The sequence below is a fragment of the Euprymna scolopes genome, chromosome 38, assembly GCF_053919585.1.
Source record: "Euprymna scolopes isolate OS-2025 chromosome 38, ASM5391958v1, whole genome shotgun sequence".
Classification (NCBI taxonomy): Eukaryota; Metazoa; Mollusca; class Cephalopoda; order Sepiida; family Sepiolidae; genus Euprymna; species Euprymna scolopes.
The window spans coordinates 7,841,817-7,857,319 of NC_136519.1; the positions used below are offsets into that span (position 1 = coordinate 7,841,817).

General features: G+C 30.0%; 1 protein-coding gene across 6 annotated transcripts in view; it reads left to right on the forward strand.

The window, feature by feature from the left end:
* The window catches only part of LOC145263058 (vacuolar protein sorting-associated protein 41 homolog), a 411,356-nt gene that overhangs the window by 123,613 nt on the left and 272,240 nt on the right, over positions 1-15,503 (forward strand). For all 6 annotated transcript variants that reach the window (XM_080119907.1, XM_080119904.1, XM_080119909.1 and 3 more), the window contains one exon: positions 6,956-7,009. In XM_080119907.1, the coding sequence (XP_079976033.1) occupies positions 6,956-7,009 (54 nt within the window). The remainder of the gene's footprint in view (positions 1-6,955; positions 7,010-15,503) is intronic.

The window sequence follows — 15,503 nt, forward strand, 5'->3', positions numbered from 1 at the left end:
CTTACCTTAAGAGTAAAATCCAAAAATATTGAACTCTGGAATCTGCTTGAAATTTTGAAGGGAATTCTTTAATCAACAAAGGTAGCACGCTTTTGTTTCGTTGGCCATGACTGGGTAGAAATCCTAAGTAATGCTTTTCATTTTCTTTTAATTCTCATTTTTGTTTTAATTTCTCTCATTTAATGAATATGAATTTATTTATATATATATATATATATATATATATATATATTTTTTTTTTTTTTTTTTTTTTTTGCACATTTGTCTTTTTTTTCCTTTTTTCTTTCGTTCCTTTTTTTTTCTTTCGTTCCTTTTTTTTACTTTCGTTCCTTTTTTTACTTTCGTTCCTTTTTTTCTTTCGTTCCTTTTTTTTCTTTCGTTCCTTTTTTTTCTTTCGTTCCTTTTTTTTCTTTCGTTCCTTTTTTTTCTTTCGTTCCTTTTTTTTCTTTCGTTCCTTTTTTTCTTTCGTTCCTTTTTTTTCTTTCGTTCCTTTTTTTTCTTTCGTTCCTTTTTTTTCTTTCGTTCCTTTTTTTTCTTTCGTTCCTTTTTTTTCTTTCGTTCCTTTCTTTCTTTCGTTCCTTTCTTTTTGTTCCTTTCTTTCTTTTGTTCCTTTCTTTCTTTTGTTCCTTTCTTTCTTTCGTTCCTTTTCTTTCGTTCCTTTTCTTTCGTTCCTTTTCTTTCTTTCATTCCTTTTCTTTCTTTCATTCCTTTTCTTTCTTTCGTTCCTTTTCTTTCGTTCCTTTTTCTTTCGTTCCTTTTTCTTTCGTTCCTTTTTCTTTCGTTCCTTTTTCTTTCGTTCCTTTTTCTTTCGTTCCTTTTTCTTTCGTTCCTTTTTCTTTCGTTCCTTTTTCTTTCGTTCCTTTTTCTTTCGTTCCTTTTTCTTTCGTTCCTTTTTCTTTCGTTTCTTTTTCTTTCGTTTTTTTTTCTTTCGTTTTTTTTTCTTTCGTTTTTTTTTCTTTCGTTTTTTTTTCTTTCGTTTTTTTTTCTTTCGTTTTTTTTTCTTTCGTTTTTTTTTCTTTCGTTTTTTTTTTGTTTCGTTTTTTTTTGTTTCGTTTTTTTTTTGTTTTTTTTTGTTTCGTTTTTTTTTCTTTCGTTTTTTTTTCTTTCGTTTTTTTTCTCTTTCGTTTTTTTTTCTCTTTCGTTTTTTTTTCTCTTTCGTTTTTTTTTCTCTTTCGTTTTTTTTTCTCTTTCGTTTTTTTTCTCTTTCGTTTTTTTTTTCTCTTTCGTTTTTTTTTTCTCTTTCGTTTTTTTTTCTCTTTCGTTTTTTTTTCTCTTTCGTTTTTTTTTCTCTTTCGTTTTTTTTTCTCTTTCGTTTTTTTTTCTCTTTCGTTTTTTTTTCTCTTTCGTTTTTTTTTCTCTTTCGTCTTTTTTTTCTCTTTCGTCTTTTTTTTCTCTTTCGTCTTTTTTTTCTCTTTCGTCTTTTTTTTCTCTTTATCACAATTTTTATGATTTTTCAACCTTACATTTTCCCCCCTTTAGTCACAATTTCTATCATAATAATAAACAATTTGAAACTCTTTTATTTTCTTTGTCACAGTTCTGATTTTCCATTTCATAGAAAACTTCTTTTTTACTTTCCTCTTATTTTCACCATTTTTCTTTAATGCATGATTCCTAATTTAGTTTTATCCGTGTCTGACTTGCATTCCTCCCACTGAATTAGTGATATGTTTAATGTTGCCACCATAGTGGTTCTCTATTGAACTATAGTTGGGAAATCTTTAAAAAAACTGGTAATTTAAAGACAATATTTCATCTATAGTTCATTATAAAAACTGATATATATGACAAGTCTATATTCCAAATTTCATGATGTTGACCATCTTACAATTTATTCATTTAAGTACTTTGACATTCACAATTCTTGGCAGGAACTGTTTTGTAGCACAAACCATTCATTTATTTATATCAAATCAATGAATCTATTCTGCCTTTTACTCATCAGAAGAAACAACTATCAATCCATTAAAAGAAAAGAAAATGTATTTAGGCATGACTCTAAAATCCGAAAATTAGAAGAGAATTTTCATTTATCTTTTACTTTTTCTTTTTCTTTTATTTCACTATTTTGAATTTTCAAGGCATATAATATATATATTAAATATATTCAATGGATTAGATTTTTCCCCGCTGTAAGTATTGTATAAAATTGAATTAGAATTTGTAAATTAAGAAGTCAATACAACACAGTTGATGTTTTTTTTTTTTTAAAAACCTATTTAAAAAGTTAAAATCAACTAAATTTCGACAATATATGTCTTCATCAGGCCTGGAAACGTTTTTTTTTCTTTTTTTTTCTTTTGGCTAGAAAAAAAAAATCTGTGCAGTCTTAAATAGTGACTTTCTTTTCTTATCTTTCAATCAGGAGGAGAATCGCTTCTGTGGCTTGCATAAAATGAATTTGCTTTTCAAGTGATACTATGCAATAAGAAAGGAAAAAGAAAAACTGTTTCCATGCCTGATGAAGACCTGTATCGTCGAAACTATATTGCTTTTAAATGTTTATTCAAATAAAGATATGCATTGTATTGGCTTTTTAATTTGCAAATTCATATTCAATAAAATTTCTTCTGTATGGCTGGCTTTGCAAGATTCAAACGCAAACATAATTTCTTATTTTGATAGTTTTAATATTTGATAATTTTGGTTTGTAATAAATTTTAGTTTGTAATATATCTTGGTTTGAAAACAATGAAAAATCATGCATATTTCAAATAAGTTTTCATAACATTTCAGACAACAATGTGATCGTAAGTTCGAATTGGGTAAAAGTCAACCATGCTGAAACTGTAAAGCATGTTTATGTAGTTAACTTTTATCTCTCATTCACTCTCACTAATATATATATATATATATATATATATATATATATATATACATGCATATGAAAACAATAGGAGTGGGAAATAAAGTCACAGAACTATATACGGGTGGATATAGATTGGTTCATTTATTCGATAAGGGAATACAATAGATTAGTTGGGGGATTGAATGGACTCTTTATGCCAAGGCATTTCGAAGTCTAATGCTTCTCATCAGAAGAGTAGATAAGATGCTAGATAACATAGTGGGGATGCGGCGTCTAGCGTTGAATTCATTAGGAACGAAATCAAAAGAAATTAAAATTATAGATGGTGTTGGGGTTCAAATTCTAAATAAAGGAGGAGCATATTATATATAGTGTAATGCAGAAAGGTGTATAGAGACTCTAACGCTCTAAGATATATATATACTGTGTGTGTGTTTGAAAGGTTCAGGTTTCTTGATTTATATTCTCCATAGCATAAAGCTGTTTAAACTATTTAAAAGAAACAATTGCTGAAACAAAACATATTTAATGCCAATGTGGAGCAGTGCACTCTGGTGCTTGATCAAAATATACCATTAGTTATCTTTGCTAATTTCAATAGCATCTAACACATATTCTGACATCAGAATGCTCTTCTGCATTTGACCAACAGTGCAAGGGCAAAACTTTTTTTTTTTTTTTTTTTTTTTTTAATCTCGTAAGCACAAATCAGTCATCAGCTTTTTAATTGAAGAACAGTATTTTTTATCACAAATTATATTTTTCCTGATCAAGTTAATTAAAAACGTATTCAATTAAATTAATTTTAAGTCAATTAAAAACGTACGGACATGAGTAAAATACCCTATAGTGCCATATGTTTTACTGGGTACTTTTTTTTTTCTTTCGTGGGCAATGGATACAGTTTTTAGATATTTTAATGAGTATTTTTTTTTTTTTTTTTTATCAATGTAATTTGATTTAAAAATGTTTTTTTGTTTTTAATATTCCTTTTTCTCTTTGTAAAATTTTCCTTTTTCTCTTTGTAAAATTTTCCTTTTTCTCTTTGTAAAATTTTCCTTTTTCTCTTTGTAAAATTTTCCTTTTTCTCTTTGTAAAATTTTCCTTTTTCTCTTTGTAAAATTTTCCTTTTTCTCTTTGTAAAATTTTCCTTTTTCTCTTTGTAAAATTTTCCTTTTCTCTTTGTAAAATTTTCCTTTTCTCTTTGTAAAATTTTCCTTTTTCTCTTTGTAAAATTTTCCTTTTTCTCTTTGTAAAATTTTCCTTTTTCTCTTTGTAAAATTTTCCTTTTTCTCTTTGTAAAATTTTCCTTTTTCTCTTTGTAAAATTTTCCTTTTTCTCTTTGTAAAATTTTCCTTTTTCTCTTTGTAAAATTTTCCTTTTTCTCTTTGTAAAATTTTCCTTTTTCTCTTTGTAAAATTTTCCTTTTTCTCTTTGTAAAATTTTCCTTTTTCTCTTTGTAAAATTTTCCTTTTTCTCTTTGTAAAATTTTCCTTTTTCTCTTTGTAAAATTTTCCTTTTTCTCTTTGTAAAATTTTCCTTTTTCTCTTTGTAAAATTTTCCTTTTTCTCTTTGTAAAATTTTCCTTTTTCTCTTTGTAAAATTTTCCTTTTTCTCTTTATAAAATTTTCCTTTTTCTCTTTAAAAACCTCATCTACGTTTCCACTAGTACATGGAATAAAAATATCTCATGTGAAAACAAAAGCATAGAGAAGATAATCATGAATGATTTTTAACATGTATTTTTCTTAGTGTTTAGGATATTTATCTACTTCGAGAGTCAATTCTCGTAGCTTTAGGAGTTTCAGCATTTATAGCCAAGTTAATTATCAGATATCTCAACTCCAGATGACAGTCTCTCCAACTTGGGCAGCATTTTTTTCATTTTATTTAAAGGGTGAAGAGTCAAGGCCAGTTCTCAATGTCAGGAAGCAACCCTTGTGGGGAAATCCAAAACTGACTCATCTTATACTCCTATGTGTAGTGAAATATTGCATTTATACGCACACACACACACACACACACACACACACACACACATATATATATATATATATATATATATGAATTGAATAGAAGCAAGCAGATCCTTAAAGGCATTATTTCGTAAAGAGCACTCATTTCATTTATGAACGCATCAAAAATTTTACATTTTAACAGGTCTTGTTCATTCAAAAAAAGAACAAAGCATTCTTTTCATATCAGAAACGCACCAAATATTTTTTAAATATTATTTTGTATGCTATTTCTTCTAAACAATAATCTTAAAGTCTTGAAATAAAGATGAAATGTTAGCGAATACATAATTTTTTTTTTTTAATTTTATTTTTCCATGACATTGGAATTTTTTCATAATTTTAATAATATATACACACACACACACACGAACATAGACTTAATTTTGAACTATGAATTATTGTCTTTTTTTGATATTTTAAAAATATTAACATTTTTAGACGTTTTTCATTTCTTAAAAATCACTAAATAAAAAAAAAAATTAATAATCACAAACTGTTCACATTTGGTGTTGCCCAGGAATCTCTAATTGCTTTTTGTGTTTTCATTTAGAAAATATAATTAAAATGTTTCCAGTAGTTTCTTCCCCAGAACCACTAGACTTTGGAATTCCATTCTGGCTCCCTGCTTCTCCAACTGTACTGACATGCAGAAGTGCAAGTGTAACCCAAACCGACATCTTACTGCCCAACTCCCTACATAGTACCCCAGTAGCTTATGTCCCTGATAGTAGCCCCCTACACTAAAGTGGCAATGTGCCTTGTTTGGGGTGAAAATGTAATAAAAAAATAAAAAAAATGGAAAAAAGATTTTCACCTAAAGAAATCTAAGTTCTTAACAACAAATCAAAACATTGTCATGAGTGTAGTGAAGCACATGTAAAAAAAATATACATGTCTGCATGTGTGTGTATGTATGTATATATATATATATATATATATATATATATATATATATATATATATATGAGTAATTTATAAAATATATATGGCGATTAAGCTACACTGAATATTCCGCGTTTCATCCACTCAGGCATGAGAATGAATTTTTAACTATATATATATATATATATATATATATATTTTGTTAAAAATTTATTCTCGCAGAGCTAAGAATTTTGATAGAGGTGAAAATCAAAACACAACATTGAAAAGTGCACTTACCTGATGGATTAATACCAGGTTGTTTCATCTTCTCTTTGCAAAATTATGTTGCATAATTTTGCTGATTCTGCCAAACCTGTTAGGTAGACTTTGTGACGAAGTGGTAGTGGAAAAATCTTCTGTGAAAATTAGAAACTGTCCATTGGCTTAAGGAGGTAATGGAACGTTCGAATTGTAAAAGCGGGTAATTCTGACTAAGTTGTAAAAAAAAAAAAAAAAAAAAAAAAAAAAAAATTGCTGGATGAAAAGATATGTCAAGAAAAAAACCTTAGTAGGTTAAATTGTCTCAAAGGTACCATGATAATTTGGGTGCCATGACCCTTAAGGTGATTAAAAGATTAAAATGAGTCCATCTTGTACAAGGTTTGTCTTGGACTGAAATTTCAGTTAAAACAGGCACGCATTTGCACGAGTTAATATTTTGATGAGAAAGGCTGTTTTAAAAGCAGCGTTAAACTAATCAACCAATGAGTGACACGATTCAACTTGTGCAGTTTCTTATATATATATATATATATATATATATATATATATATATATATATAATTAAAAGCACTTGTTTTCAAATAAGCTGTAATGCATATTGTGTGATTTTGTAATTGTTGTAAATAGATAAAATAATTACATTTAGTATACACTATTCCAGTTAAAATAGCAGAAAATGATTAAAATGTATGCTCTTGCAGTGTTGAATTCAATAAATATGTGAATAATACTAATGATTATCAAGTGCCCGAACCTGGAATAGAACCAGTGATCTTTAAGTTTTTTAGTCGGATGCTGAAGTGACTATGCTCTCATGACCGGCATCAATTGCAAGTTGAAAAAAAATATTTTGGAAAACATTGTTTGTGTATTTTGTTTTTATGTTACTATACAATCACAGTTTTTTTTTTTTTTTTTTTTTTTTTTTTTTTTTTCTTTTTAATAATTCTTTAATTTTTTTTTATTTCTTTTCTTTTACTAGACTGAGAAAGATGAGGAAATGAATAAAAGAGATGAAGATGAAGAATCTGAAGAGGTAAATCCTATTTGTTATAGATGAATTTCCTAGATATATATATACAGTATAATATAATAATTCTCCAAGTTCCAAATATCAAGTTTTCTCAATTGGTCATTTATTACTTTTCAAAAGGTATCCATTACAATATTGTTTCGTATTGCGATTAACAAGTTTGCAAAATTATGTTCTTGCTGCATATTTAGTCATGTACTCATGTTTACCATAAAAAAATTTATAAAAACATCATTTTGGACAACTTATACACTCTGCCGTTTCTTCTCGTTGAAACGGCAAAACATGCCTGTTACATAAACCATGTAAGTTGTCCAAAATGATGTTTTTATAAGCTTTTTAAGGAAAACATATAATTGCATGACTAAATATGCAGCAATAACATAATTTTGCAGACTTGTTTGTCGCAATACGAAACAATGTTGTAAAAAATAATTTTGCAAAGTAATAAATGACTGAGAAAACTTGATATTAGGAATTTGGAGAATTATTATACTATGCTATATATGCTCTGGAATCCAATAAAAAGGCATACATTGAACTTGGACTTTTTTTTTCCATTATATAAAAAAACTCAGATTTTTTTATCCATTACGATTGATATATGCAAACCGAGTACGTTTCCAGTAAATGATTTTGGCAGCAAGTTGTTATCAAGTCATCTTTGATTAAATATGATAGTTTTTTTTTATTTTATTTTTCTGTTGATTTTCCCAATCTGCTTAGCATTTTTTTCCTCATTTCAGTTGGTAAGTTGTGTATTAGGTTGCCAGGTAATCTTTTGTCAGCAATTTTCCTCGAGCACTTTTGATCCTTGATCGTCGTTGCTGGTAATATATATATATATATATATATATATATATATATAATACTTGTTTATTGTTATATAAACATGCTCACATCCTGCTGCTAAAAATAGCCACTTGTTTCAATCAAACAACAGATATCATCAGGCCGTGACTTGACTATTCAAAAGTTAAATGAATAATGGATTTTTATTTTAGGTAGGAACTCTTTAAAAGTTGGAGTTAAAAAAACTTAAAACACAGAACTTTAATTATAAAATGTAAAGAGGGAGGGGGCAATTTAAATAAAGTTAAAAGATTATAATGGAGAGGGAGTGATTAAGAAGAGAAAAAAAAAAAGAAATAGAGAAAGAAAATAGAGAGAAAAAAAATATATATATATTTATAATATGGAGAAGAAAAAGAAAAAAGATATAAATGTTTATTATAATAATTATTATTTCTCAACTTATATACTCAAATAATTTTTACTTTAAAACCTCTGAGAGAGATGCACCTTCAGCTTTTGTTAAAACATGCATTTAGAAGAAAAACTGATGTAAACATATGGTCTATTGTTTGTTTGCACCGGCTGAGGTTAGCAGTTGTCATGACCATAAACAAATCATATATGCAGATTTCGCAGAACTTTGTTGCCTGGACCTCATACATCAGAACCCAATGAGAGTCCATATATATATATATATATATATATATATATATATATACACACATATAGTGCAACTACAGTTTTGCTGTATCAGATGTTCAGTGTGGCTAAACCCATACTTATCTCAAGCCAGGGATTAAACCAACAAATATCTAGTTGATAGTAACTTTAGCGGCAAGACCACGGACAGCCCCTGCTAGTGAATGACAACTACCATCTGATTATCCTGGAGGGATGATGGATGATACAGCTGACTTGTGAAGCAAGGATTGTGCAATCTCTAAATGCTCCTCAAGTCGGTATTGCTAGATTTCAGTGTCAAGAAGTTCAAGATGATTGGAAACCATGCCGAGATAAGCGGAGAGCATATATAGCACCTGGCATTCTCAATAGGTCACCCATTTTAGTACTGACCAGGTTCAATGATGCTTAACTTCGATGATTTAATGGGAACTAATGTGTCAATGTGATTATGCTGCATATTAGAAAATTAAAAAAAAAAAAAATTGTAAATGATATCAACAAAGTTTGTATCCAAAACATTTTGTTGGATAACTAGAGGAAGTGGGAGGGCACTCTAAAAGGAGACAGTGGACCTAAAAGCGGAAGTCAAAAAATCACGCCTCTTTTGTTGGAGAGCAGTTCTACTAGAGGTGTGTACAACAGGATGTAAGTCTTCCATTTCAGGTCATGGATGAAGGTCAGTCCCAGAAGCTTGTCAAGACGAAAGCTATTCATTTCAGTTGGAGCTTTGGTTGTGAAAAGATAGCTTTTGGGTGCATTTAAATTAACCAGCCACCTTTTACCACATTGTATTACATGCTCAAGGTCGGAGGAGAGAGAGAAATCTTGGTCGTTGCTGGTTTTTGAAGTGTTGCTATAGATAGAACTAACTCAATTTTCATTACTCAAATACAAGTTTGCACTATGAATATTTACTAACATGAAAATAAATTTTATAAATGTTTTATCAAATTTCATTTTCTCCAATTTTTCATTTCCAGAACTCTGTGTTAGGTAGTTAGTTGCTACCTGGTGACCCTTCTATTTTTCCATGTTTGATTTATGCACACCCGTATATCTTTCATTTTATTCCTATGCTAAAACATAACTTTCATAAACAATTTTTATTAAGTGTTGGTGTGGTCCTTGGTCATACCCTAAGATGCTATTGCTGTCCAAAATGGCATTTACCAATGCCATGGACTCTTCTGCAGTTGTGAGAAGTTTTCTAGCTTGATAGAGAGAGCTCACTTTCCTTGTAGCAGCTTTGTTGAATGAACAGCTGTGATACAGCAAAACAGTCCATGGATTAATATATACACATATTCTCTCTGTCTTATATATATATAAAAGAACAATCAGTATCACTTATTCCTGTGAAAGAAGAAATGCCAAAACTCTTTACAGTGCTCATAAATCACTTCCACTCTAAATTCAATTAGTTTTATCTAGTTCATCTCTAGAATATTGCTTGTGTCAGAAACAGTTCTAGAAAATAAGATAAATAGCTAAGAATATCTATTATCTCCGGTCATCCTTTCTCTAAGAGTACATTTCCATTTCCGTGCTCCGCCCTGTTGTCCCCCCCCCCTCATTCTTTCCCTATTTCTTACACTCTTTCTGTTAACAAGTTTTGATGCACTAGGGAGTTGCTTCATGGCAGTTTGAAAACTGCTGAAAATTCTACGAACAATCAAACATCAGAAAGTGTTGCGCATTCCAAATCGGAAATTTATTCCAGACTTTAATTATTAATCATGTTGCCTAGGTTCGCGCTCATTCTAAAAACGGTTAAATGTTTTCAGTTTTACTTATATCAGTAAAACATTTTTGTAATATTTTTACTCGCCTGCATATATAACATGTAGATTTGGGTTCTTCAGCTTTTTTTTATTGTGACACTTCACGTTTCAATGTGACTTTCTTCAAGTGTATCTTGTCAAACTCTAAAATCTGCATGGAATTTCAAATGCAATCCTTTATTTAATCCACGAGGGTAGTTTACTCTTGTTCCATCAGTCTAAGTAATTTGCAATTGTATTTTGAGTGTCACTTGCACTGAGAATTGAACTTCCAGAAAAGTGTAACTTACAACTGAATTTTATCAAGTACTTCATCCACTATGCCGTGGGTCCGTGTGGACTGAAATGTTGTGAAAATAACACTCAAGATGAGAATAGTAATCTGAAGAATCCAAATTATATGAATAAATAATCCTGATCTCAAATCTTCAGAAACGTGTGTATACTTTTTTTTTTTTTTTTTTTCTAAACTTTTTTTAAAGTCTGGTCGCCAAAGATGCAATGCATCTTAAAATGAACAGATATCATTAAGGTAACACGTTTAGACTTTGCCCATTTTAAAATGAATTGTTCTAAAATCGAATTCTGTCCTTGCATCAATTTTACTATTTTTTTTTTTTTTTTTTAAATTCTTTGCATTTTTTTTTTGTTGTTGGTGTATTGTATGTAATTTAAATAGATTGTAATAATTGTAGCAATTTATAAACACATTATAAAAGTTATATTCGTTCATTTAAAGAATAATTATCTGACGAGTATTTTTATGGTATGAGAAAGACACTATTTAAAAAAAGAAAAGATTTAAATTGCTACAAACGGTTAAAGAAAACGTTTAAAAAATAGTTGAAAAACCTCATCTTTATAGTTGTTTCACCACGTTCCAGCCAACTTGCCCCCTGGCCTTCAGTAATTACTACCTTCCATAGGTAGTAATTACTGGGGATACACTAACATGACTCAGCATTCTTACCCCGTCACAGTTAATCACCTGAAGAAGGCCAGATGATTAGTCGGCCAAAGTGTGGTGAGACAACAACTATAGAAGGCAGTACTTACTCGGGATGAGTTACAAGACTCGGCATTCCTACCTGTCACGGTTAATCACCTGAAGAAGGTCAGAGGATCAGTTGGCGAAACAGCAACAACAACTATTTAACAATTAATTAAACAATATAGTATTCGGTTCAGACCCGACCATGGAAGATCAGATAATAAATAAACGTGGATTTATAAGATCAAAAAATCCAACCTTAATTGTCCTTCGAGGTCCGTGACGCAGTGGATAAAGATGTTGAATTTCTACGGTTCCAAGTGAGTATTGCCTCAAGACAGCGGTTTCAGTCCTACCCAAGTAGGCCACAGGATTAGTCGGCCAAAGTGTGGTGAGACAACAACTATAGAAGGCAGTACTTACTAGGGATGAGTTACAAGAATCAGCATTCCTACCTGTCACGGTTAATCACCTGAAGAAGGTCACAGGATGAGTTGGCCGAAATATGGTGAAACAACAACTATGAAGATGAGGATAACAATCGACAAAAAATGAATACACAAATTATGAAGCCTCATCTAAAAGGATATATAATATTGATATATAATAATAATATATAGTTATATAATAAAAAAAAAAAAAATAATATTGATATATAATAAAAATAATATATAGTTATATAATAATAAAAATAATATATAGTTATATAATAATAAAAATAATATATAGTTATATAATAAAAAAATAATATATAGTTATATAATAAAAAAAATAATGATATTGATATATAATAAAAATTATATATAGTTATATAATAATAAAAATAATATATAGTTATATAATAAAAAAAATAATGATATTGATATATAATAAAAAAAATAATGATATTGATATATAATAAAAATTATATATAGTTATATAATAATAAAAATAATATATAGTTATATAATAACAAAAATAATGATATTGATATATAATAATAATAATATATAGTTATATAATAACAAAAATAATGATATTGATATATAATAATAATAATATATAGTTATATAATAAAAAAAATAATAATATTGATATATAATAAAAATTATATATAGTTATATAATAATAAAAATAATATATAGTTATATAATAATAAAAATAATATATAGTTATATAATAACAAAAATAATGATATTGATATATAATAATAATAATATATAGTTATATAATAAAAAAAAATAATAATATTGATATATAATAAAAATAATATATAGTTATATAATAATAAAAATAATATATAGTTATATAATAATAAAAATAATATATAGTTATATAATAAAAAAAATAATGATATTGATATATAATAATATATAGTTATATAATAAAAAAAAATAATAATATTGATATACTAGCGGGACCTGTGGAACTTCCACTGGGGACTGATTCATATGTAATATATTAATGTTGGCATTCTGTAGATGTTCAGTGTAAATGGAGACGCTCTGATATTATTGTAGCTCTTTTGTTAAAACTGAAAAAGTATTTATCCAAGTTAGCAGGAACAACCCGTTGTAGCCAGGTTGTAAAAGACGTTTAAATATGATATTTTAATTCTTGCAAATTTCGTATATATCATTATGGAGTTAATGTTCTATCGATTTTTTATATATTCTAAAGTTGTGATTTCAAAAAAAAAATATATATGACTTGGGTTCATTAGCTTAAGGAGAAGTGCTTTCCAACACCCTGGAAAGCCTCGTCAGTATGCCCTGTATTTAAGAACTCAGGTGATAAGTCATCTCCCTCTCAGTACAGACCAATAAGTCTCATCTGTGTCATGAGTAAGCTGCAGGAATCCATATTAAATAGAGAAGTAGTCAACCACCTCAGCAGAAATAACCTTCTTAGTGACACGCAATATGGTTTCCGTTCTGCAAGATCTACCGCAGATGTGCTAACAGTTATATCTCATAGGATTAGTGAATCTCTTGACAAAGGCTTCCTTTCTAGGTCAATTGCTTTTGACATATCAAAGGCCTTCGACAAGGTATGGCATAAAGGCCTACTTCACAAGATTTCTAGCTACAGTATAACTGGAAATATTCTCTCTATCATTAAATCATTTCTCTCTGATAGGCTCATAAGAGTAGTGGTTGATGGATAAAAATCAGAGGCCTGCAGTATTAATGCTGGAGTCCCTCAAGGGTCTATCCTGGGCCCAACTCTCTTCCTGATCTACATCAATGATCTCCCTAAACACATACTTAAATCATTCGTTGACATCTATACTGATGACACGACTATCTATGGCAACACATCAAAGGCTGTAAATGACAAAGCTCTCTCTGATTCTCTCTCCTCTGATCTCGAATGAGTGGTTCAGTGGGGGAAGACGTGGCTGGTTACCTTTAATGCATCTAAAACCAAACTCCTATCTTTACATCATCAACGCTCTGATCCCCATCTGGCATCAATTGAAATGGATGGCTCTCGTCTAGGAGAAGCCTTATGTTTTGACAAGCTTCTGGGTTTGACCTTCACTCCTGATCTGAAATGGAACACGTACATCAAGTCTGTTGCCAAGGTTGCTGGAAAGATGGTGGAATCCTTCTACCGCTCCAGAAGATATCTCACTACTGATGCAGTTCTCTATCTATATAAAAGCCAAGTACGTCCAAGGATGGAATACTGCTGCCATATATGGGCAGAAGCTGCTAAAAACAGCCTATCCTGCCTTGAAAAAGTACAAAATAGACTTTGTAGCTTAGTGGGGGATACCCTTTTCTCTACCCTGCAACCTCTCTCCCACAGAAGAGACATTGCAAACCTATCTTTGTTTTATCGTTATTTCCATGGCAGGTGCTCGTCTGAACTCTAATCTCTGGTCCCCCCTCACCAATCTTTTATGAAAAACACCCGTCTAGCTGAATCCACTGTCAAAAACTTTCCCCACTCTTTATCTATGCCTAAATCAAAACATAGATTTCATAAACAAAGCTTCTTTCTTAGAACTGCACGCCTGTGGAACTCTGTTCCATCTGCCTGCTTCCCACCTGACTACAGCCAAGATGTCTTCAAGTGCAACGTAAGCAAATTCCTGATGAACCGCCCCCTTAAGTAGACACTTTATTAAATCTTCACACTAATGTACTGTACTTACAATAACCCTTATCCCTGAATGGCTTCCGGGCCTTGATAAGTGGTGACCACCTTGTAAAAAAAAAAAAAAAAAAAAAAAAAAAATAGAAAAAAAAACAGAAAAAAAAACAAATCCCAAACTTATGAATATACTAGAATTTCAGCCCGGTGTTGCCCGAGTTTTGGATGTGTATGTTGAGCAAAAAATAAAAAGTGGTAGTAGGAAGGTAAACTTGAACCTGTACCGCGAAGGAGGAAAAGAACGGAGAAAAAAACTGATGTCTTTGCTGTTACGACCACCGCCAAACTGGAAGTGGCATGTTTAAATTAAGGCTAGACAATCGAAAGGAGAGAATGACTTTCAAAAATATCGGCAAAAAAGCGACCCCCCCCCGCCCCCCGTAGAAAACTGCTCACTTGAAGGTGAAGATATTAATGTTTTTAGCCAATTTTCAATATTTGTTGTCTGAAAGGTCGAACTTCAAAATGATCTTGGTAAAATCTGTCACCTCTGTCGAAAGTTTTAGGCAGACATGCAAATATACCTGCATGCATACATTTATATATTGGTAACTAAAGATTTTCGACCCAAGCCGATTAAAAAGCTTGCCATATCTCTGAATACCCTTTATGTAAAATTTCAAATATTTTCACCAGAAATTGTCTGAGTAATTTGGCAGAGACCGCAGAGGTCAATTTGCTTTTAACTTTGACCCCTGTTATAACCCCTTAACATTTATTGTTTTGGGGTCAAATTAAGTTAGATCCATGTCCAAGGAATCTAGATCTAAAATTTCTAGTGTTTAGACCCAAAATTGGTGGAGGAGTTTGGTGGTTCTCAAAGGTCAAATCGTTAAACTTTGACAGCCAAATTTCTGAACGAAAACGAATTACAAAGATTTTCCCAAATCTCAATACCCTGTATATCAAATTTCACATCTGTAGACTGAAAATTGACAGTTATTGCATTAGAAAATGTACACACACGTTCACTTTTATTTATTATATATATATATATATATATATATGTATGTATGTATATATATGTGTGAATGTGTCTCTGTCTACATTTCCCTACCAATAACTCTGTCAATTTTCAGTTTGCACACTCAAAATTTGATATGCA